This window comes from Thermobia domestica, chromosome 4 (assembly GCF_964235325.1).
Source record: "Thermobia domestica chromosome 4, izTheDome1.hap1.1, whole genome shotgun sequence".
NCBI classification, from domain to species: Eukaryota; Metazoa; Arthropoda; class Insecta; order Zygentoma; family Lepismatidae; genus Thermobia; species Thermobia domestica.
Window position 1 is genome coordinate 251,079,951 of NC_137457.1, and position 22,794 is coordinate 251,102,744.

Consider the following 22,794-nt stretch of genomic DNA (forward strand, 5'->3'; position numbering starts at 1 on the left):
CGAGGGCTTCATGGCGCTTGTCGACACGTATGATGTTCTGAGGTATCACGTAGTGGCACCGCTTATGCTTCCTGTCCTGTGTGTGCATTGCCCAACCTTCTTGATCCTTTGTTTTTCTCATTAATATAATTTGCTTTTGCATGGTGACGGTCTTACATTAACAGGTACCTAATAACGTAAGATTGCCACAATGTGTACATACATATATATAAAAATTTAGTTCTGAAGATATTTTAGGATATTAATTTTTCTTTAATATTATTTTATGTAATAGTATATAGGCTGAAGAAATATAATAGCTATATCTTATGGAGGAATGTATGAAAGCACCACCCAGAAGCACCAAAATGGGAGAGGCACGGGGGCAGATGTTTTGCCATTCACATGATTATTTAAAAATATCTGCCTTCATATCTGATTTAGGTCTGTTTTTTAGCTTTTGAAATTTATCCATGTTTTAAAATTACAATGCTCCGTCAGTAATGTTTAATTATAGCACTCTTCTATTGCATATATTCGTGTCAATGCGTGCTATGACAAAATTATCCTAATTTTTTGTGTTAAGCACGTATTTTAAAAAGTACAATTACGTTTTTCAATGTGGGATGTGGACGTAACCACAAGGTGATATCGAATGATACCTAGCCCAGGAGGATATTGCGTTAAGGTTGCATATTCAGGAAACCACACATACAGACAACACATATTTATTAAGTAATTTTGATGAAGTGTGTGCATATAAATTCCATTTTCCCTCAAATTCGGGGCTTGGCAGTAGGAAGTCTGAAGATAAATGAATGAATGCTGTTATTTTGTACTGATGAGTACACACAATGATGAGTTATATAGTTACTGTTCTTACAGCACTGAAAAATAGAAATTGCAAAACATACGTACAAAGCAGCATAATGACCCATCCCACTGGCCTAGTAGCTAGGGCACGCTTGGTTTTGGTGCACGTGGTTTTAGGTTCGATTCCCGGTGGTAAAGCATTGAAATTTGAATACATTACTAAGGTGCGGATTCCATCTTAAACTGTAGGTCTGTCTCGCATAACCTTAATGCTAAAAAGGAACGCAAAAGTTCAAGAAGTAAACCAACCAACAAATAAAACAACATAAGTTCCCTAGCAGTTACACGCAGCTATATAAAATTGTACTCGTATTTGTAAACAAATGATATATTGGTTTGTTTATAGATGTATAGACATCCAGCAATATGGCAGTGTATGCTCTAATAAAAGTATCCTTAAATTTTTAGATAGTGTGAAATTTCGAAAATAGCCATTTCAGTAACTATTTACGTTACCTTAACAGATATTCATTGACCACAACGTACAGTTATAAACAGTACACTATAAAAACTTCAGAGCCTGATTCAGCTAGAAGTATTTTACGTACCCAACTGTACGAAAGGCCGTATCACATTTATGCAACAAATTCGATCACGAGGTAGCAATATGGGTATATACAGCCAAGAAGTCATTGGAGGTAATTTGAAAGTGTGTGTGTCGACTCGCAGTGTATACGACTGTAGTAGATCTACAGTCGATCGTAATGATCATGGCTCCGAAAATTTTGTAGACCTTTTTCAAGGAGGGGTATACATTTGTTTCCCTTGCAACGTTAGTATTGTTATAGCTAAACAAGTAAACAGTATATGAAAAATGTTTCCGTGTATCAAAGAAAGGAGATAACGCAGTGGTGAATCACATTAAAACAAACTCTACTCCCTTTCTTGGACTTTAAATAATGGGCATCGTGCTTATTGGGATGCAAAGCCTTTCCTGGCTTCTTGTGGAAAAACTGCATTCCTTGATGCGATGTAAGAACAGAGTCACTCAATAGGGCGAAAACTGATAGATCTTTCATATTAAACATAACCGCTGGTGGTGTTACGATATTTCTTAAGGGAGGTACGGATAATAATTTGTCACCATAAACATGAAACTACCTCGTATTTAACTCGTAGTGAATACCAACGGGAAACATAATTTCATCATTTGCTGTAGATTAAAATGTAATATAATGGAAAAATTATTGTAGTTAGTTAGTTTTTAAGTTTAGCGTCCCGTTCAGCAGTGAAGCTGTTTGAAACCTGGGCCTACAGCTTAACATGGGATCCGAACCATATGAACTTCTGCCTTGAATCGAACTCGGATCCCCAACGCCAAAACGTGATAAAGAAAAGGATTAGCAATCATACATACTAAAATGTAGTCCAGTAGTAAAATATTTTGGTGCAATTTGTTACTCAGTCTGTACATACGCCCAGTGTGATTGTAGTAAGGAAACATCAATAACGCAACCATTGTTACTATATGGAATGCATATTTTTCTTTCGTAGATGGCCAAGGTAATAAGGGAATTCTGTTCGAAGTATGTAGTGTATACAAAGATCCTTGTTTATAGAAAACAGATTTGTAAGTAGATCCAAATGAACCTTACCGTATTTCTATATAGATGTAATGTATACATATGGCGTTATGTGGTGTTGCTACTGATCATTGTAAAAATAAGTGATGCAGTTTTCCTTGACCAGTATCTTAATTTCCGTATGCAACTTATCCCGAGTAACGAACGTTTAATTTTCCAAAAAAATCTAACATTGCTATTAATTCTGCATCTAGAAGTGCAGCTTAGTTTATGCAGCTTGTTTGTCGATTTTATTTGCAAGTATTTCACAGAACTGAGATAATGAAAATTGTTTTCTTACTGATAGTGATTTCTTATTGATACTTTGTCTGAAGTTACTCAGTTCCTATATTTTGTACTATCACCTTGTACATCTTATCAGAATGATGCAAACAATACTTGTTCCTCCCCCTTTTTATCTGTTCTATTCACGGTAGTGGAGCATACACTGGATGTTCTTAATAGTCTACACTGCAATCTAGAAGGAATCCTCATAATCATCATACAGTTTTTAAGAAACTCCCATCAAGGTAATATTCTGATGTTTGACACATGCGCGCGCGCACTAATACTTTTCTCACCGATAGGAACACATCATTTGGATCTGACATATCCTAAATAAACTGATCTTTGCTCCAATGATCATTACAAAACTGAACAAACAACTGTCTTCAAGCTTAAACGAAACCATAGAATTACTATTGCTTTATAAAAGTTGTGTAATGTCAGGAGGAAATGATTTATTAGTCTAAGACATCGTCAAGAAGTCAGGTTTAATTAAGTTTTTAATTATCCGTACTTGATGATGAGAGGGAAGAAAGAAAGCAAGAAGGGAAATAAAACTATTGAGGAGCAGGTGTAAGAGTTGGTGTCGTTACTAGATAGGATTAATTTTCACATTTTTCTATCAGATGCAAATAAACAAGCATGGCTATTCAGAAACTGGGTTATTGTTTACACACGTAATTCCAGTTGAGTTACGCTCTTGAATCTTTTACAATGTGTTACTTTTTCCAGTGAAAGTGAAAACATTCTTACATATAGTCAGTATGGTTTAGTGGCTAATGAAATGTTGCAATTATTTTCCATTTCATATCAAATTCCATCCATTCAAGGACTATATCAGTGTCTGAGGTGCTATAACTTTGAAATTGTATGGGTATATATAGACCAATATATCATTTGTGTATGGTCACGAGTACATCATTGTAATATTTTCTGATGGTCGCTATAGGATTCATATTTGTAGATAAAAAATAGTACCGTAGATGCGGGCTACTTGGACCCAATTTTGCAATAAATTCGTTCTTTCGGCCTGTTTTCATCCACGAAAACTCGAAAGTTATAATCATAACCCATATTAAGTGGAACTACAGGCTTTATTGTACGTATCAAGGACAGTTTTAGTTACATATACTGAAAACAAAGCACAGGCGATTACTGTAAAAAATGGGTCCAAGTAAGACTCGCGTTCGGACTACTTGAACCCACCCCCAGGTTTTCCTACAGAAAACCATTCAAATCTCCTCTGAGACTAAGTAGGACGTAGGTGTTCAAAGAACAACACTTTTTATTTACTGCAAACCACAAAGAGAACATGTTAAGAGGTATTATCAAATATAATGACTGTAATAGCTGATTACGTTTTCTTCTACAGCTGCACGAGCCCTATCTATATTAGCAGCGAATCTAGTCGTTGACTGGAGGTGCAGTTTCTAAAATAACTTCACCCAATCTCGACTGGGAAGATTGTCTTAGAAAGCAATGACAGTTCTCCCATGCATGGCTAAATAGGACTTCACAATAAATCTGAAATCAAGTTAATTAACGAGAAATCCGAAATCAGAAACTTTATCAAGATGACTAGTGAAGGCTAATTCTTCTTCTTCAGTGAACACTTTCAGATGGCCCGGATTCTGCCTTGACCTGTTCTTTAATCTTCTTTCTATGGTAGAACTACTTATCTTGAAGTGAGCTTCTGTTTCTTTTTGCGGCATTTTCCTCGACTGAATTGCTGGTAAACATTCTTCAAGCTGTTATGAAAAATCAGATTATTTTCGACCTGCAGGTAATCTTTTATATTGATGTACCATTTTGTACCGGTATCCTTAAGGAAACAATGAAAAGTTTTTACTTGAGTGACACGTGACAACAGACCTTTATTTTTCATATATAAAGATAACAAAGGATGAGGTGGGATAAAGATAACAAAAGATGTGGTGGGACAAAATATCCATGTTTTCCAGGTCATATGTACACACTTCATAAATAATGCAATTACGCACACATCTTATTGTATATGAAAAAGTTTACCATGTCAGTTTCATTAACCTATATGTAACTACTTATGTGTTTACTTAGCATTGGTTCCACTTCCTTGAAAATAGTGTCCACACATAAAAGTTTGGCGGTCAATAAATACACTGTTTTCGTCAACGACCTTTCTCGCCAATGCTGCTAAATCGAATCCTACCACAGAACTAGTTTCAATGTGTGTACGCCTGCATTTTGATCCTATCTAACGGATCTAACTCTGAACTCACTCATTATTGCATTGCATATGGGACTTTAAACGAGTTTTTGGTATGGGTCCAAGTAGCCCCTTAAGGGTCCAAGTAGCCCGCAATTACGGTACTAACCTTGTATTCATACAAAAAAATAAATCTTCTTAAATAATTTCAGTACTCTACTACTTTCATCAGTAGCTTCTTTAACTCACGTGTTCAATCCATTGTAGATCATCTCAACTATCTCCTAAGAGAAAAACACCATTACTTTGAAACTTACTGAAGGAATTATTCTGAAATAGTTTTTCTATAAGTTTCCAAGTACTGACATTCTTCTTTTATGGGATAGTTGAAAGGATCTGCAATGGATTGAGCATACGAGTTCAAGAAGCTACTGATCAAAGTAGTAAAGACTACTGAAATTATTAAAGCAGATTTACTTTCTGTAAAGATACAGAGTTAGTATTATTTTTATTTACATAATGGTAATGTTGCTATGTATTGCTGAGGTATACTATGTTGTGCAATTAAAATTTTCAGAGTTCCTGTAGAGACAGAATTGTTTGCATTTAATATAAAATATGTTGTTTGTTCATACCCTATGCTAATTGTTTCAAATACGATCCATGTACATATATTTATTGACCGATTTAAATGTGCATCTGTACTGGCCGAACAAATGGTTTTCTCTATAGCTACATATAATGCTGCAACCGTAAACAGTATTAAGTCACACCAAATACTCAAAAAAAAAGTATATCTGTCAGCTTTAATTTTCAGATACTCTTTATTCTACTAGCAATAATATTTATATTATCCTTCTCATTGTATTAGTGTTTGTAATATTTGAATGCATCTCTGAATGTAGCCTTTCACGTTATTGTAATATATTAGAAAATAATGTTGTATAAAGATTCAATGTGGATACAAAATGACGCGAAAGATTAAGCACACAAAGAACAAATGAAGTCCCGAGCAACATAAATTGTTGGATATAACGAATAAAATATTCTTAAGTTTTGTATCCAGTTCGGTGAACTATTATATACTACCGTGTTCTGACGTTTTCTTCGGTAGCGTTTAAAACTTGTTACACTCACTTATTGCCAGGATCTTCCTTACATAAAACATCGGAAAATATAGTTGGAGATATCACCGAGATTCCAGAATAACTGATGATCACATACTAGACTTAAAGTTCATATAATTTGAAGAATTTTGATATGTCGTTTCAATGTTAGCCCACAATTTTTAAAAAGTATTTGTTAAAGAAGACAATCGTACTGTATATCAGGAAACCGTTGTTCACTAACCACATTCACAAAATTTCTTCTTGGAAAAGAACGTGGAAACAAATGTATATTAAACTATGCTTTGTTTTTTTGAGGGGGGAGGGGCAATTAGAAAGCGCTCTTGAATTAATTTAGACGAAATTATGTAAATGGATTATGTAAGTAAAATATTCACTTACAAGGAAAGCTATCCAACTCCTCGACGAGTATCGCATTGAAACTTGCACAAGTGGAAGGAGATATTGAAAGATAGAAATATGCTTATTCTTACGATTCGCAACATCGTCGAACCGGAAGTAGAATGATCGTTCCCCTATAGCCCCTGAAAGTTATGTACTCTGGTCATTCATGCCAGAATATGATGCACTGGAACCTGTTTTCTCACGAAGACAAATAGTGCAAACTCAAGATGATGATAGTCGGTGGTGATTCGGATCTCTAGTAGGTCATTGATGCGAATCGATGTCAAGTGGAACTCGAGACACGATCGTAAATTCCAAAGGAACACATTTACTCGGTGGAGAAAAGGTATACGCTGAAACCACAACGCAAAAATGGCTTTCTATGATTATTATCATTGTTACTAGTATAACTATTATTATTATTATTATTATTATTATTATTATTATTATTATTATTATTATTATTATTATTATTATTATTATTATTATTAGCAGTATGATAAGTAAAAATAATAATAATGAAAAGAAGACAACAAATAGGCTATATTGTTTGGCCCGTTAAGTAACGAAGAACTTTGGCCTGTCTTGAGTGTCCTCTAGCACTGCTATAAAGGTTTTAAAATCCACAAACAACCATATCCCAGCCGGGATTCGAAGTCAGGGCGCTTGAACCGCTGGCTTGACGCCTTAACCAACCCGAACATGAGGTTGGCAATAACACGAAGAATACGACAAAGAAATTATAATTAATAATAATAATAATTCTATACCAGTGTTCTTAACCTAATTCCGATCACGACCCCATATTATCACATCCTCTTGCCAGCGACCCCCTTATAATTTCTGGCTTGTGATAAGCTTGTATCGGATTTTTAATATACCTATGGTGGAGGTGTCACTATATGCATCTATTTCTATAATAGTGGAATCCATTTCTTGTATATAGCGAATACAGTAACTTCCCTAAAAGCGAATGGATTAAAACCAAATTTGGTCCGTTCATCCATATTACAAACATCGAATCCGATCCGCCATACTGTTTCAAAATGGAGGCCGTTTCAAAATTTTAAAACTTCATAACTCCTTCAATTTTGGATCATATGATAAAAAAAATAAATAAATAAAGTGTATTTGTATTCTTCTGGTATTTCAATATGTAGTTCTCATTAGTTTCATATCGTATCTCTTTCATTTAAATTGATTTTTAACCAACTCTGCACCTGTTGAAAATGTTTAGTAGACAAAGTTTTGTTGTTCTTGACAATATGTATACAAATAAAAATTGTCTATCAGGACAAAATTCAAAATAATAATAATTTAAAAATATTTTTCCGGTAGTAGATGCTAACTATATTTAGCTCTTTTGCTTATCCTCGCGACCGCCAGGTTGAGAAACCCTGTCCTATACTATTTCTTCTTCTTGCAGACCTCGTGTTCGTGTGCATTGAAGCGTCAAGCCAGCGACTCAAGGGTCCTGATTTCGAATCCCGGCTGGGATATGGTTGTTTGTGGATTTTAAAACCTTTATAGCAGTCCTAGAGGACACTCAAGGCAGGCCAAAGTTCTTCGTTACTTAACGGGCCAAACAATATAGCCTATTTGTTGTCTTATTCTCATTATTATTATTTTTACTTCTACTTCTACTACTACTACTACTACTACTACTACTACTACTACTAAATAATAATAATAATAATGATAGTCATGCTAGTAACAATAATAATCATAGAAAGCCATTTTTGTGTTGTGGTTTCAGCGTGTCCCTTTTCTCCACCGGGTAAACGTGTTCGTTTGGAATTTACGATCGTGTCTTGTGTTCCACTTGACATCGATTCGCATCAATAACCTACTAGAGATCCCAATCACCACCGACTATCATCATCTTGAGTTTACAATATTTGTCTTCGTGAGAAATCAGGTTCCAGTGCATCATATTCTGGCATGTATGACCAGAGTACATAACTTTCAGGGGCTATGGGGGAAAGATCATTCTACTTCCGGTTCGACATCGTTGTGAATTGTAAGAATAAGCATATTTCTGTCTTTCAATATCTCCTTCCACTTGTGCAAGTTTCAATGCGATACTCGTCGAGGAGTTGGATAGCTTACCTTGTTAAATGAGACTTAGATAAGTGTGTAAAATATTCACTTAAGAACTTTTAACGAACACTACTACTTTATTTTACAAAGTTATATAAAAAAGTGGTGGTCATTAAAATTTACCATCATTATAACTGGGTCTGAAATAATTCAAGAATGCTTTCTAATTACCACGCACAATTTACAAGATCCGTTTTATATTGTTTCCACATTCTTTTCCAAGAAATTTTGTTGAAGTGTAGTTAGTGAACAACTGTTTCCGATTGTACGATTCCTTCTTTTGCTTTATATATATATATATAGATAGATAGATATCTATCTATCTATATATCTATATCTATATATATATATATATATATATATATATATATATAGATAGATAGATAGATATCTATCTATCTATTTATCTATCTATCTATATATATATATATATATATATATATATAGATAGATAGATAGATAGTAGATAGATAGATAGATAGATAGATATATAGATAGATAGATAGATATCTATCTATATATATATATATATATATATATATATATATATATATATATATATATATATATATATATATATATATATATATATAGATAGATAGATAGATAGATAGATAGATAGATATATATAGATATATATATATATAGATAGATAGATAGATAGATAGATATAGATAGATAAAACTATTATCACAATTCTTCAAAAATACTTGCCTTATGGTAGTCAGTAATCATCGGAAATACTAAATATATAGTTTCTCTCCATATAAAAAATATTAACCCACAAAATATTTAGACTACAAAGTTTAATTTTGTATTTTGTCGTTCTTGTAGAAATTGGGCAAAACATGGTTTATGGATCAAAAGCATATAGATTGTGAATGCACGTATCTCTTTTGGGTATACTCATATCTAGTTAATTTCCTTTTATGTGTAATAAACGAAACGAACATGCAAAACGATTTCTGAAACTGCCCGTACTCAAGAAGAAATATAGTCAACCACACTGGAAATATCTTCCTATTTTTGTATTATAGAAATATGCACTTACAGTATCACGTCCACGTTCAAACCAAATGGAATTACACAGAAAATTGACATCGTACTGACGAAGTATCTAGTCTGAATCTTCCGCTTGCGGACGGTTGCACCATTTAAAGGGTTTAGCACCGAAAAGATGAAAATATCAGACAAAACACTAATAGCTCAATTGGGTGAACAATTGCCTTACAAAGGTGAGATCGATATTTATTTTCTAGTTAGGACAAGATCTGACTTTCCTATAATTTTCTCTACACAAGAAAGAAAAGAACGGAAAAGAATTTCATATTTTCACCGTTTTATACTAAGCTTTTTTTCCTTAAAAAAAAAATGCAGTGACCAGTTATCAAATTTCTGGTCACTTTAGTGGAACAATTACTTGCCACGCACCGTAGAAAAATACATCGTTTCAATTTCACTTGAGAATAGTCACTGCTTAATGTAACTTCATCTGCGAGCAATACGGTTTGGCCACCATCCTGGAAAGTAAGAAAAGACATACAGTAAGATAACTGTGGTTGTGCATGGAAAGCTCGACATAAATGTATAGTAAATGTAAGTTCATTAATTAACTTAAAAAGTAAGTAAATAGAAGTACATGACGGTAGTGACTATGAAATCAGGACAGAGCTTTGGGTTCGAGGGTTGCTGTTACAAATAAGATGACTAAATATAGGTTAGATCATGTAAAACATTTGATTTACTGATCCTCGAAAATCACTTTTCAATAAAGTCAAAACATACTGGTTATGCAGCTCATGGAGGGCTGTGCACAGTCAGATAGCACAAATTTAAGTATGATACATGGTAAGTACATTGGCCTCCCAGTTAGCATTATTGTTAACTTTGTACATGGAATTCCTCTAGCTATTAATTCACGTAATTCCGCAACAACCGGAAAATGTGATCTCCCAGTCGAACCCAAAATCACGAGCGCTAATAATTCGGCTATGTATGAATTTATAACCAGCTTAAAAGGTAAGCCAAGGAAAACAAAATTCATTGTGATATTACACTTTAATTTCCCCTTACATATACGTAGTAGATATAATTGCGAGCAATTTCATGAAATGTTCATGGAAAAAGCTAGCTCTAACGAATGTATATTTGAAACAACAAAAGAAAAGAAATCGTTCTGTTTAACGTCTCACGATTATGCCGGTTGGGCTAAAGGAGATGAATGATTAAGACTAGTGAATGGTGGAAGAATTGGTGGAATGAGATTAAGGAGAAAATGGGAGTAACCCGAGAAAACCCACGGACACGATGTTGTCATCACAGATTTACTTGGAATTAACAAAAGAATGTCCCTTAGTTTCAGTAGTAGTATCAGTCACCCATTAAAATAGTAACAACCATCACTATAATTATCACGGTAAGGGCAAACCTTGAATCATATACACATTTCTACAATGAGGGAGAAAAAAAGGTACTTGTATGTGTTTGCCATGTTTTGAAGCTACTGGACATATCTTTTGTAACACTGAAGCAGTCAGGGGCGGATCCAGGCTGAATGTTTAGGGAGGGGGTCCGTTCGAAGTCAAATCAAAGTAAATGTATTGAAAAAAAACTATTAACCTAGGATATTTCTATTTCTAGGTCTATTAATCTGAGAAAGTTTTAGGATAAGTTTTGTTTTTAAAATAAAAAATATCCTTCGCCTCTGGACTTTTACACTGTTTTTCGTGCAACATGTCTTTAGGGACGCAATCTTCTTTCGCAACTGTCTACAAGTTGCACAGTTCTCCCCATTAACAGACGCAGTAGTGGCATTAGATTGTACAGCGGTTGAACTGTGAAATGAATTGCGTCGTTTTGTTATTGGCGACACCTCGTATGCTTCTGAAGAACCCACACTTGAAATACTTTCTCCGTCACTATTATCAAAATTACCTTTGACAATCAGGCCGAGAGAGAGAGAGAAAGAGAGAGAGAGAGAGAGAAAAAAGAAAAGTATAGGCTTTCTTGATGCATATTCCTTGCTCGTCATTTTGTCATTAAAGTGCGGGAACTTGCTTAACTGTATTATCTAAAAATATGAGGTTGGTGTAAATGAAATACTCTCATTGACATCATCTGTGAACTGACTTCAGTAACACAACACAGGATAGCCTAAAGTCATATGTTTAAGCAAACTGTATACATACAGCAAACAAAGTAGTGTATTCAGAGAGTGAGAAGGTAGTGTTGTTAAGCAGGATTGTATGAAAGTACATAATGAAGAACACACAATTCTGAATTATTTTTTCTTTCACTTCAAACAGATGTACACAACATGCGACAGAAAACATGAAGAGTGCATTTCGGCCAGGAATAGCACTACGGAGTGAATTTGGACTTAAACGTCATTGAGTGTATCACTACTCGTGTCAGCGATCCTGAAAACTATGAATTTGACACTAATAGTAATCTAATTTCATTATTTTCATGTAACATGCTTGAAACGGGACCTCAGAAAATATAACACATGCATTCTACAGGTGTTTACAACACCTGTACAGATTTTTCTGTTTTGTATGCATAGGGAATTTCGGTTTTCCTCAACATTTCAACTTTAATGAAGAAATAACAATACGTTCGACCTTTCTTTTCCCATTTATAATACGAAAAATCATTTTTAATTATTGCATTCTGAAGAAAAGAAAAGAAAGTGCATGGGAGTTCAATAATGGATGATTTGATAGGAGAAAAAGACCTCGGTGGACGTAATGGATTTTTTTTTTTTTTTTTTTTTTTTTTTAGTTCGAACGAATTGTGTATAGAGCTATTAAAGCAATTTTCTAAGGCAAAAATTTTTTAGTGAAAATTCAATATTTAGCAATATATATTTTGAAAATATAGTAGTTGGAATTCGTGGAACAAAATTACCATTTAAAATGTATGCATAAACTAAAATTTCAGATAAAGCTTCAGCTTTTTGGAGCTAAAGACATCTTTCATGTAGAAGGTTAGGCGAAATGTATCTGTACATATAACGTTTATTGAAGGCGTTGCATTTCAAATGGGACGTTAGAAACGTTATACCCAAGTTTCCTATTCCGAGTATATTGACACGATATAAAGAAATAAATTGTACAAATATTGAACTTTTAGTACCGTTAAACTAACATATCCAAATTCGCAGTTTATAATTTTAATTTTGTAAACTAAACTTGTATTGGGTTCTAATACGATATATAAAGCTTACAATGAAGTGTTTCCCGAACGGAGAATGAGATGTAAGCTAAATTCTGCACCAAAATTAATATAAGTTTGTATTTGTTTCGTGGTTTGATTGTCTTATGAATTTGAATTTAGTCAATCTGTGCAATATACATAACAAGATGTGTGATTTCAAAAACATGATAGATGCTTAGGCAACCAACATGACACTTTGGTTTATTGGGTTACATAACTTACAGTAGTTGGCCAGCAATTAAAACTAGTTCGAAAACCAATAATGATAGGCAACCACGAACTGAAAGTAATTAATGAGTAGTGAATGTTGTAAAGGCGCTTTGAAAGAAAGGAAGCAGAAGGTGTACTTGAAGAAGAAATTCATAAAAAGGAAAAAAATCGAAGATTTCAGTTCCCCTCCCTCCCCCGCATGCTTTTTTTCATCTCGACGCATAGTTGGGCATTTTTGATCAGTAGCTTAATATTAAGTACTTGAAAAATATTTTATAAATTTGTGATACATTACACGATTTATGCACCAAGGCTGAAAGTGACGGTGATGATGAAATTGGTCATAATAGTGGAATGATAAAAGTGGAAGGAAATGGGAGAATTCCAAGAAAACCCACGCACATGGTGTTTGTCGACAACAACAGCTCACTTGGCTGGTAGTGGAATTCAACCAGGCACCCCACACGGCAGAGTTAAGAGCTGACCACTGAGCCACCGCGGCAACACTAGGAAGTTTGTGTGGCATGAGAATTATTAATTATATGTTGAAAATATATTTAGTGAGACTAATCAAAAATGTATACCTACAAACAAGGATAATGAAGTCTCATATATAAAGCCACGAATTACACTAAATTCTTACTTCCTTTGTAAATTAACAACGTAATATTTGCATTGGGCACTACAACACGTAATTATTGTCTAAATACTAACGACTAGCAATTCTTCTTTGAATAAAACTATGAAGCAAGATCAACTGAGAGCGAAGAAGTACCACTTTAGTTTTTTCTTTATTTTAAAATGGTACTTCAATACGGTACATGATCTGAAGTGTCAACACGCATTAATTTACGCGAGATGTTTTTTTTTTCAATACATATATAGATGTTAATATTTGTTTTTGCTTTTGTTTTATTATTCACATATATCCCTACGAAAAATGTAAATTTGTCTTATTATAAAGTTTTTATATGCATACAAGGGCGAATCCAAGGGGGAAAGCTATAGGGGCTATGCCCCCCCCCTTGACGCTCAGGTATACACTGGATAAAATGGACTTCAATCCTGTTTTACACTGGATAAAGTGGCAAACTATGGTTTAACCCCTCCCTTGATCATATCCTGGATCCGCCACTGTATGCATACATACATTAATATTGGCATTTCACGGCAAGGATTGTACAAAAGTTGACTCTTAAAATAAAATGTGAAAAATTAAGCACGTAGTGCGTATACATATACTATTTGACTTCATCGTTTTTCATAGTAGATGTAAACATTGTATAACACTTTCTCATATACTAATTCGGTAGAAGATAATTCATTCTTTTTGAATTAACAAGTGCAAACTCGTGTTACCGGTGTGGTGGTCAATATTTGCGGACTCTCTCACTAGTGTTCAATTAATGTAAGGTGAAAACAGATTATATAATAATAATAATAATAATAATAATAATAATATAAAATACGAAAGGAATAAAAAACATTGCCTTTACTGCCTTTACATCCAGCGATTCAAAAGAAACGTGATAAGTTTGAAATTCATCTCCTTAAGACTGAAAAAAAAGTAGTGATGCTAAACGTGATCCAATTTGTGAAGTTTACGTTTATATAGAGATCATGTATTTATAATTGATATTTTCGCAGATACGTAGTTTTAATACACTTATTTATTGTGAACGATGTGAAATTTTTGTTACCTAATTGTATTCGTGCTGAGGAAATGAAGAGTTGTGATTAAATTAAAAGATTAGATTGTATTGGAGAAAAAAATGACATATTCTTGTAACATGCTTATAAATATATATACAAAAGTTATTGAATTCCTTCGAACTTTATAGATCTTCCCCATCTTCATTCCAGTTCCTTATAGGTAAAATTTGTAGTATTCAACTCAATATCTAGCATATTTCGGGAGCTCATGTGGTTGGGATTCCACGTTAATCAGTAGGTCCACGTCTCATATAGCCTCGCTGCTGAATGGGACGTTAAACAAAAAAATCCAATCTTTATGCATATTAGGATATCACTTCAACATTCAATCGCGCTCTATCCTTTTAGTTCTTCTGCCATATCTTCAGTTTACTCCACCAAAAATATTCTAATCTTTTTTACTCATTTTATAAAAGCATTGTTTTTAAACGTTTTAACGGTTATGTTCATTTATGTTTTCACATTCAACCAGTTCGTGAAGTCTATCATATTTTTGGATCAAAAGATCCAATATATTTCAGGCAAAAATTTTCTTGTAGGCCTTATATCTGCAGAACTACATATAGTGTAGCCAAACCCAAGCCATCACTTAACTCAGTATGATGTGTTTATTCCATAAATCAATCGATCAATAAATAAATAAAAAAAAAAAAAAAAACGAAAACTCGAATTAGGGCCGTTCAAAAATCTTGTGGCCCTGATCCAAAAATGCATTAAAAGATCCAGTATATCTCAATCAAAAATTTTCTTGTACGCCCTATATCTGGAGAACTACATATAGTGTAGCCAAACCCAAGCTATCACTTAACTCAGAATGATGTGCTTATTCCGTAAAAAATACGAAAACTCTATTTACGGGCCGTTCAGAAATTTTGTGGACCCTGATCCAAAAACTAATTATTACTTAAGATCGCAATTTTGTGATGTATTTTTTTTATCATTCCCAAAATTCTTGCTGAAGATAATCTTTTGATCCATTTTTAATTTTTTTTTTTTTTTTTATCGTTCCTAAAATTCTTGTTGCAATGTGAAACAAAATTATATCACGGAGAACTCCTAGACATACTGTAAATGTCAACTTAAGAGTGTTTTTGTTGTATACGGTATACTGTCAATAGAAAACATTATCTTGATTAGTTTCAGTAAAACGATAAGCTACAGTTATCTGTTGTTACCTTGTGTACACATCAGTCTAAAATTTCATAGCTCTGATTAGTTTCAGTAAAATGATAAGCTACAGTTTTCTGCCGTTACCTTGGTTACATACCTGTATATTTTTTGAGTTCTGATTAGTTTAGTAAAACGATAAGCTACGGTATTTTATTGTTACTTTGTTTACATATCTGTGTAAAATTTCAGAGCTCTAATTACTTTCAGTAAAACAGTAAGCTATAGTACGTATTTTATTGTTATCTTGTTTACATGTCTGTGTAAAATTTCAGAGCTCCAGTTAATACGAAAGTGCGTGAAATTTCAGCTCCAAAATTTGAATCCAAGAAACAGAAGAAAAAAAAAAGTTACAAGTGATGATAAAGTTTATGTAAAAATGTGTATTGTTACCCTATTAACGTATCTGTACAAAATTTTTAGCACTCTCGTTAGTATAGATGACCGTGAAATTAAAATAGCAAGATTTGACCAAAAATAATAAATAAATAAATAAATAGAAAATTAATAAAAAGCATTGTAAAAATAGGTAGGTATCAGTGTACAAGGTCAACATTCTTCTAAAACTGAAAACTTTACAATTGTAGGAGCTGAGTATGGGTATTAATCATTTGAAGGAAAATGAGATAGCGTGCTATTTAGTTTGATATGCGCCAGCTTCGGTTTAGTTTGTTATACATTTAAAAGAATAAACAAATTTTAAAGAAATCACATTTCAAAATTACAAGCTTGATACTTATTATTTTATATTTATTAGTGTAAGTATCCGAGTTAAAATGAGTTTATTTGTAGACCTGATTATATTATAATCATGGGATAATAGTATTATATTTGTAGGAGAAATTTCTCTTTGATGCCCATGCAACATACAGCAAGAAAATTTTTAAATTGCTTCCTTTCAAATCTTACCTAATTTGTAGGGAAGTAGTAATTCCACCCCCTCGAAAATAATATTATTGCTCTTAGCTATCATAGAATAGGTTTTGATTTTGGTAAAAGAATAATGCTCATAAGAGTTGAACTAGCAGTTGGTAACACTTTTAAAGACAGGAAATTTCTTATATTATGTTTTGTATATTTTGGGACTAAACTCCATTTAACTTTTAGAAAGTAGCAAAATGAAAGTCGTGATTAACATGACATTATGGAACGCAACGTTGTTATCGTGGTAGAAATAGTACGGTTCAAGAAAGTCAGTCATGAAAACGGAGAAAAAACAAACTAAACAGTGTTGGAGCATACAGTGGAGTATTATGGCGTACAGATCTTTAGTTCCCAAGTTATTGTCCATCGACATTCGGTTTAAACTCGAATGAACTTTATCTGATCTTACTAAATTTGGCATGGTGGTAGATCTTCATGAGTTTATGAAATATGTTGTGCAGATCTTTGGTTCTCAAGTTATTTGCCAGAGAAGTTGGGGTTTAGTCTTACTTGAGTTTGGTAGTCAATAACTCAACGAAATGCGTGCACACAACGATATTTTACACTTATATTAAGCATTTTAAAGTCTACCAACGTTTCAAGTTTGGTCAGGTGGAGACCTTTAGTTCCCGAGTTACTGACTACATCAAATTTTTGGGTAACTTGTTATGTGAAGCAAATGGAGTGGAATGTTATAATTAAAATTTGCTAAAAATCAGTGGAGGATGATTTTTTCCACTAGAGGGAAATTTAGTGGTCTACATTGTGTTTGGTTATTTTAATGACTGCTTTTTCCCTTCTTTCTGTCAGTCAGTAAAAGCGCACCACAAAATTCCTCACACAAGTCAGAGGTCAATGAAGAGTAAATAGAATCTCGCCAAACGAGGTTGCAACAATTGACTTGAGTTAATGTTGCCGAACTTACCCTATTACAATAAATTTCATCGAGAAAGAATGAAGTTGCTATTTCTTTTAAAATATAACAGATTTCATTTTACACAAATTATACATATAAATGAAATTAAAATTGCTACCTTTAATTTGCGTGGAGTGCATTATTTATCTAGTCTTCATCAGGGTGTAAACTTATTCCAAGGGAGTGCGGATCCTTCAGACGTTCATAACGCCACTTCTGTCTTGTGTACATTAAAACCAAAACAAGCTAATAACCATTTTCTTAACATGTTTTGTTCATTGTTGCTAGATACAAATTCTTGCCTGTTGCCATAAAGTTGTATACAAAATCGGCAAATACCTTATATACTCAGTCTCAGATTAATACTTACGCTCTTTTCCTCATGAAGATTCACACATGTAACTTGAGTGTTGAAATTTTCAATATTTTCCTTAATGTGAACAATATAAATATAATCGTTTACTTCTTATTAATTTTATAAAGGACTTGAAGTCTGACAAACATGACCCAGACATTTTTTTTTTTTCTTACCTTACATTTCCGAGGCTTCAACTGTAGTTCTCGGTAAACATTAAGTCTTGACAAAGATTAAATTTAAACCTTACTGTTTTTTCCTAATGTAATATGAATCATATACTTTCTTGATATGATTTTGTGAAGAATTTTGACATCTTTTTGGTATGCTTAGAATCTTGTAAATGGTCCGATAACCCGGATACAGCTACAAAAAATAACTCATTGTTTAAGGTTTTTTGGTACACTTTTGTTTGAGCGTGGGTAAATCTGACAGTCTTACTTGCGTCCTGCCTGTTGTTATCGGCGGCAGTTAGGATTACAATTTCTTAACTGACTCACTCACTCTCTTCATGGCCTATGAAACTCGAAAGTTTAATGACGCATTCACAGAAGCTTTCCATTGACTTCTGGCTTTAGCCAACTGGATCCAGTTTCTACACTTTGTATTCCTGTTTCTGAGAGATTCATCTTAATATTGTCCTCCCATTTGCGCCTAGGTCTTCCTAATGGTTGTTTTTCGATCAGATTTCCAGTTAAGACTTTGAAAGCGCTCCTACTTTCTTCCATTTTGGCTACTTGCCCTGCCCACCTGTGCCTCCTAGACTTGATGATCCTAACAATGTTTGGTAAACAGTATAAATTATATAGTTCCTCGTTATGAGGTTTACGCCATTTCCAATTTCCGTTCCTCTTGGGTCCGAATATTCGTCGCAGGATCTTGTTCTCAGATACTTTCAGTCTACGTCCTTCCCTCAGAGTAAGCGACCATGTTTCGCAGCCATACAGGATAACAGGCCGGATAATCGTTTAATATATTTTATATTTTAAGCTTTAAATTTCTCGACAGAATTCGCGACGACAAAAGATTTTGAACTGAATAATAACACGAATTCTCTGCTTTTAGTTGGCATTTAACTTCTTCGTGGATATGGTTTTGGCCTGATAAAATTAATCCTATATATTTGAAAGTGGATAATTTTTCGAAAATGTTACTTGATATTGTAAAGTATCCTCAATTTGCAGTACTATGGTCACGGGAAATTTTTGTGTATTTAGTTTTCTCTGCTTTTCTACTTCTAAACCCTATGTCCCTGTAGGCGTTTAATAAAACCTCTGTTATTTATACTTGCAATTATTTACATAAATATATTGAACTACACAGATCATCAAATTATATATCTAAAAGTACTTCCAGAAATAATTTACCAAGTCACTTGTCATGCAAATAGAGACAATGTAAAAAAAAAAAAAAAAAAAAAAAAAAAGTAATATATGCACTTGTATAACTGTGGTAAATAACTCATCTTTTCTGATAGAAAACAATACTATTTGCTACTGACGACGCTCCTATGATGTAGCTTTCGTATTGCTGTTTAATATTTTCTGTAAAGCTGAGGTAGAGTTGATATTTGAGTTCTTTTAAGTTGTAAAATGTATAGAAATTAAATCAAAACTATAGTTTAGTGTACATTAATTTTGTTAAATATAATTTCTTGAAGCTTTTTGTGGCGATGTTAAGTCGTTATTCTTTTTTAGCATGATCTTTGTCTCCATGCTATTAGTGGCTGTAAAATAATAGCTTCAGATACACCAAATACTTGTCTAGCCACAGTATATGGTATATTCCTACATTCAAGAAGCATGGTGACCAATTTGAAGCAAATATTGTAGTTATTACTTTGCATGCTTTCAAAAACATACATTCTTTTTCTTTTAATTTCTTGGGCAATGCTGATGTGCTGCGTCTTTTAAGTTTCTCACGCATTGCTCCTTATATGCTTGCTACTTTTTCCTACAGTTTCTAAGATTTAATACTATACTTCAAAGAAAAAGCATATAAACTCATCACTTGGATTTTTTCAATTGTGTATTTGAGAGAGGGAGGAATGGAAATCCGTACTCGAAACTTGACAGATTCAGTTATTACTTTTTTTTCTGCATTGCTATGTATCGTAGAAAAGACTGAAAACTTTTTTTTGATCCATATTTTAAAGAAAGGTTACCTAAAGGAAAATCAACATTTGAGTGAATTACAAGACGACAATATTACTGTATTACACTTCAGACGAATTTTAAAGAACGTGACATGAGTTTGAAATGAAGAAGTAAAACACAGCATGGTTAACTATTCTAGATGGCTTTCAGTTAATGAAATACGAAAAATATTCAACACGAAATATAATCATTTGGTTGGTTTCTTTTCGTCTACGTACATGTCAGTCAAGTACTTACCATTGGAACTCAAGATTATTCCGGCGTTGATTCATCAAAGTGTGAAAACTGTGGGAGAGGTTCTGCAGTGAAGAAACCGAGGACTATGTGCCAGGCTGAAAAAAGCGGCATTCTTAGTTGATATGCAGTTTAAACGTCAGGGATTTGAAAATGAATCATCGTGATGACTGAGTCCTTCACGAACTGCTGAGCCACAGTGAAGCTTAATATTGCCTTATGACAAATATGAATGTATTGTAAAATATGAGCTGTTAGCGGGACACGTGATTTCCTTCTATTAATGTTCCCGTCTTTTAAATAATGAAAATGCTATTTATGCCGGGAACACGAAATACTTCGTATGACAGTAGGATGAAAAAGTAAGTATTTCAAAATAAAGAAAGAAAAATGTAGGAGAGAATGTAAAAGTTATATATTGATAGTATAGGAAGTGTCAGCGCACATAAACAAAGAAAAAATAAATAAATAAATAAAATAAGTGCTTCTAGATGCATAGTTCATTCTATGATACGAGGAATTGTAGAAAATTATGTGCTTCTGAAAATGTTAAGAAACTAACTTTTCTACTAGCTGTGTAGTACTTGTATGTAGAAATTGCATTTCCCTTTAATCTTGTATTTTGCGAAAGTAGCAAAAACAGACACAAATGGCAACTTGAGCAAGATATCCAATAACGTGGAATCTCAAATGAAAATCTATTTTCATGTATCAAACTAAAATTGTAAATTCATGCCCTAGTAAAATAAATAAAATAACAGTTGTTATCTGTTGTGGATGATGCGTTTTCTTTAAGTTAGTTTTAAATTTATTATTTCTAAAATGAACTGGATTCAATAAAATAAAACTTCCTATAACCAACTTATAAATACTTGGTTTATACTTACAAATAAATTACAATTTAATGATACTTAATTGTATTTATAGATTAAGTTGTTGTATGAATATTTAAAAATTATATATTAAAATTTTATATTATTTACTGACAACGTTGGTAACGAAAGAGAGTTACAAATAAATAATCTTACGGATAAATATTTACAAAATTGCTTTGCTCTAATAACAAAGGTAGAAATATACAACAGCTAAAAATGATAAATCTTAACAGAAAACTCATTCCATATAGGTTATAAAACTTCAATAGTTGAAAGCTTGTTTACATTTTGTCATTTACCTCGTTCATAACAAAACATCAGAAGTGATTACATAGTATACGATAAAGAGAAACATTAGATATTAGATGAATGGTCTATGAACTACGTGGTATTGTGTGTTGTCATGTGTGAGATACAAATTGCAAAGTTTGCTTCGTTATATTATTATATTTAATTAAAAAAAAAAAAAAAAAAGCTTCTCTAATGCTTTAAAAATTTATATAATGTCTCTGCTTTACGAATAAAACATTGTAATATTTTCCATCAAGCGCGAACAGTAGTCCTACCCGCTGGTCTAATGGCTAGCGCATGTGTCTTTGGTACACGTAATCTCGGGTTCAATTCCTGGCGAAGCAGCGCAAAAAAACTAATTTCACAGTCACTTTCATTAATCATACGTGTCCTTTAGCGTAAAGGGCATAAGCGTGGGACGTTAGACTAAAAAATAACTTCAAGTATCAAATACTAAAAATTCAAGTGCAGTACGTCATACGTTAGTTTTCATGTTTGCGCAAATTATGTATAATAAATAAAATATTTTTACATACCTTGTGTATTTTATTTGTTTATTGGTCCTAACATTTCAATCACTTATTTCCTTCTGTTAGGATCTTAAAAGAAAATAGTTTTATGAGAATTGAATCGAGTAGGATTTTATTGCTTTTTGCTCACTCCCTCACATATATTGCAATAGAGAACTTCTCAAAGTTCACTACAAAACTGTCGAATACTTCAACACACAATTATAAAAATGTATTTACAGGCAATTAAGTAAAACTGTAGAATATTAGGATCAATACATAAGTGAAATACACAAGATACGTAAAAATATTTATTTTCTTTATTATACAGTACAGCACTTTGCCCAACTTAATATAATTTGTCAGATCCTTGATCAGGATTACTGCTAAGTACTCAATAGTTTTTCACCTGCCTTAAAAATCAATACATAATATATTTAATTTTCTCGTAGTACTTTAACGAAACAGTAGTTAATCCGTTCTAGGCTTAAGAAACTCGGGGGTTTGTTATAACCTTAAAATATCTGCATGGATGTAGTGTACTATTGCTGAACTTCTAAATTGGGTTGGTAGGAACATATATGTTCTTAAGATATACTCCATCGCTTGACCATACATCAGTCAGGTTACTAACACAAGGCTAAAAACTTCTATAAGCCCAAATGATTGAATTGCTATTTATTTATTTCATATTTTCCGTTCATTTGAATAGGCACTGTATTAATTCAGGC

General features: G+C 33.0%; 1 protein-coding gene across 4 annotated transcripts in view; it reads left to right on the top strand.

Annotated features, from left to right (window-relative positions):
- Positions 1-22,794, top strand: part of Naprt (nicotinate phosphoribosyltransferase) — a 202,150-nt gene that overhangs the window by 125,352 nt on the left and 54,004 nt on the right. For 2 of the 4 annotated variants that reach the window (XM_081755725.1, XM_081755727.1), the window contains exon 7: positions 1-42. This exon is cut by the window's left edge and continues 152 nt beyond it. In XM_081755725.1, coding sequence (XP_081611851.1) covers positions 1-42 — 42 coding nt within the window. The remainder of the gene's footprint in view (positions 43-22,794) is intronic. The other 2 variants (XM_081755726.1, XM_081755728.1) reach the window with 1 other exon arrangement.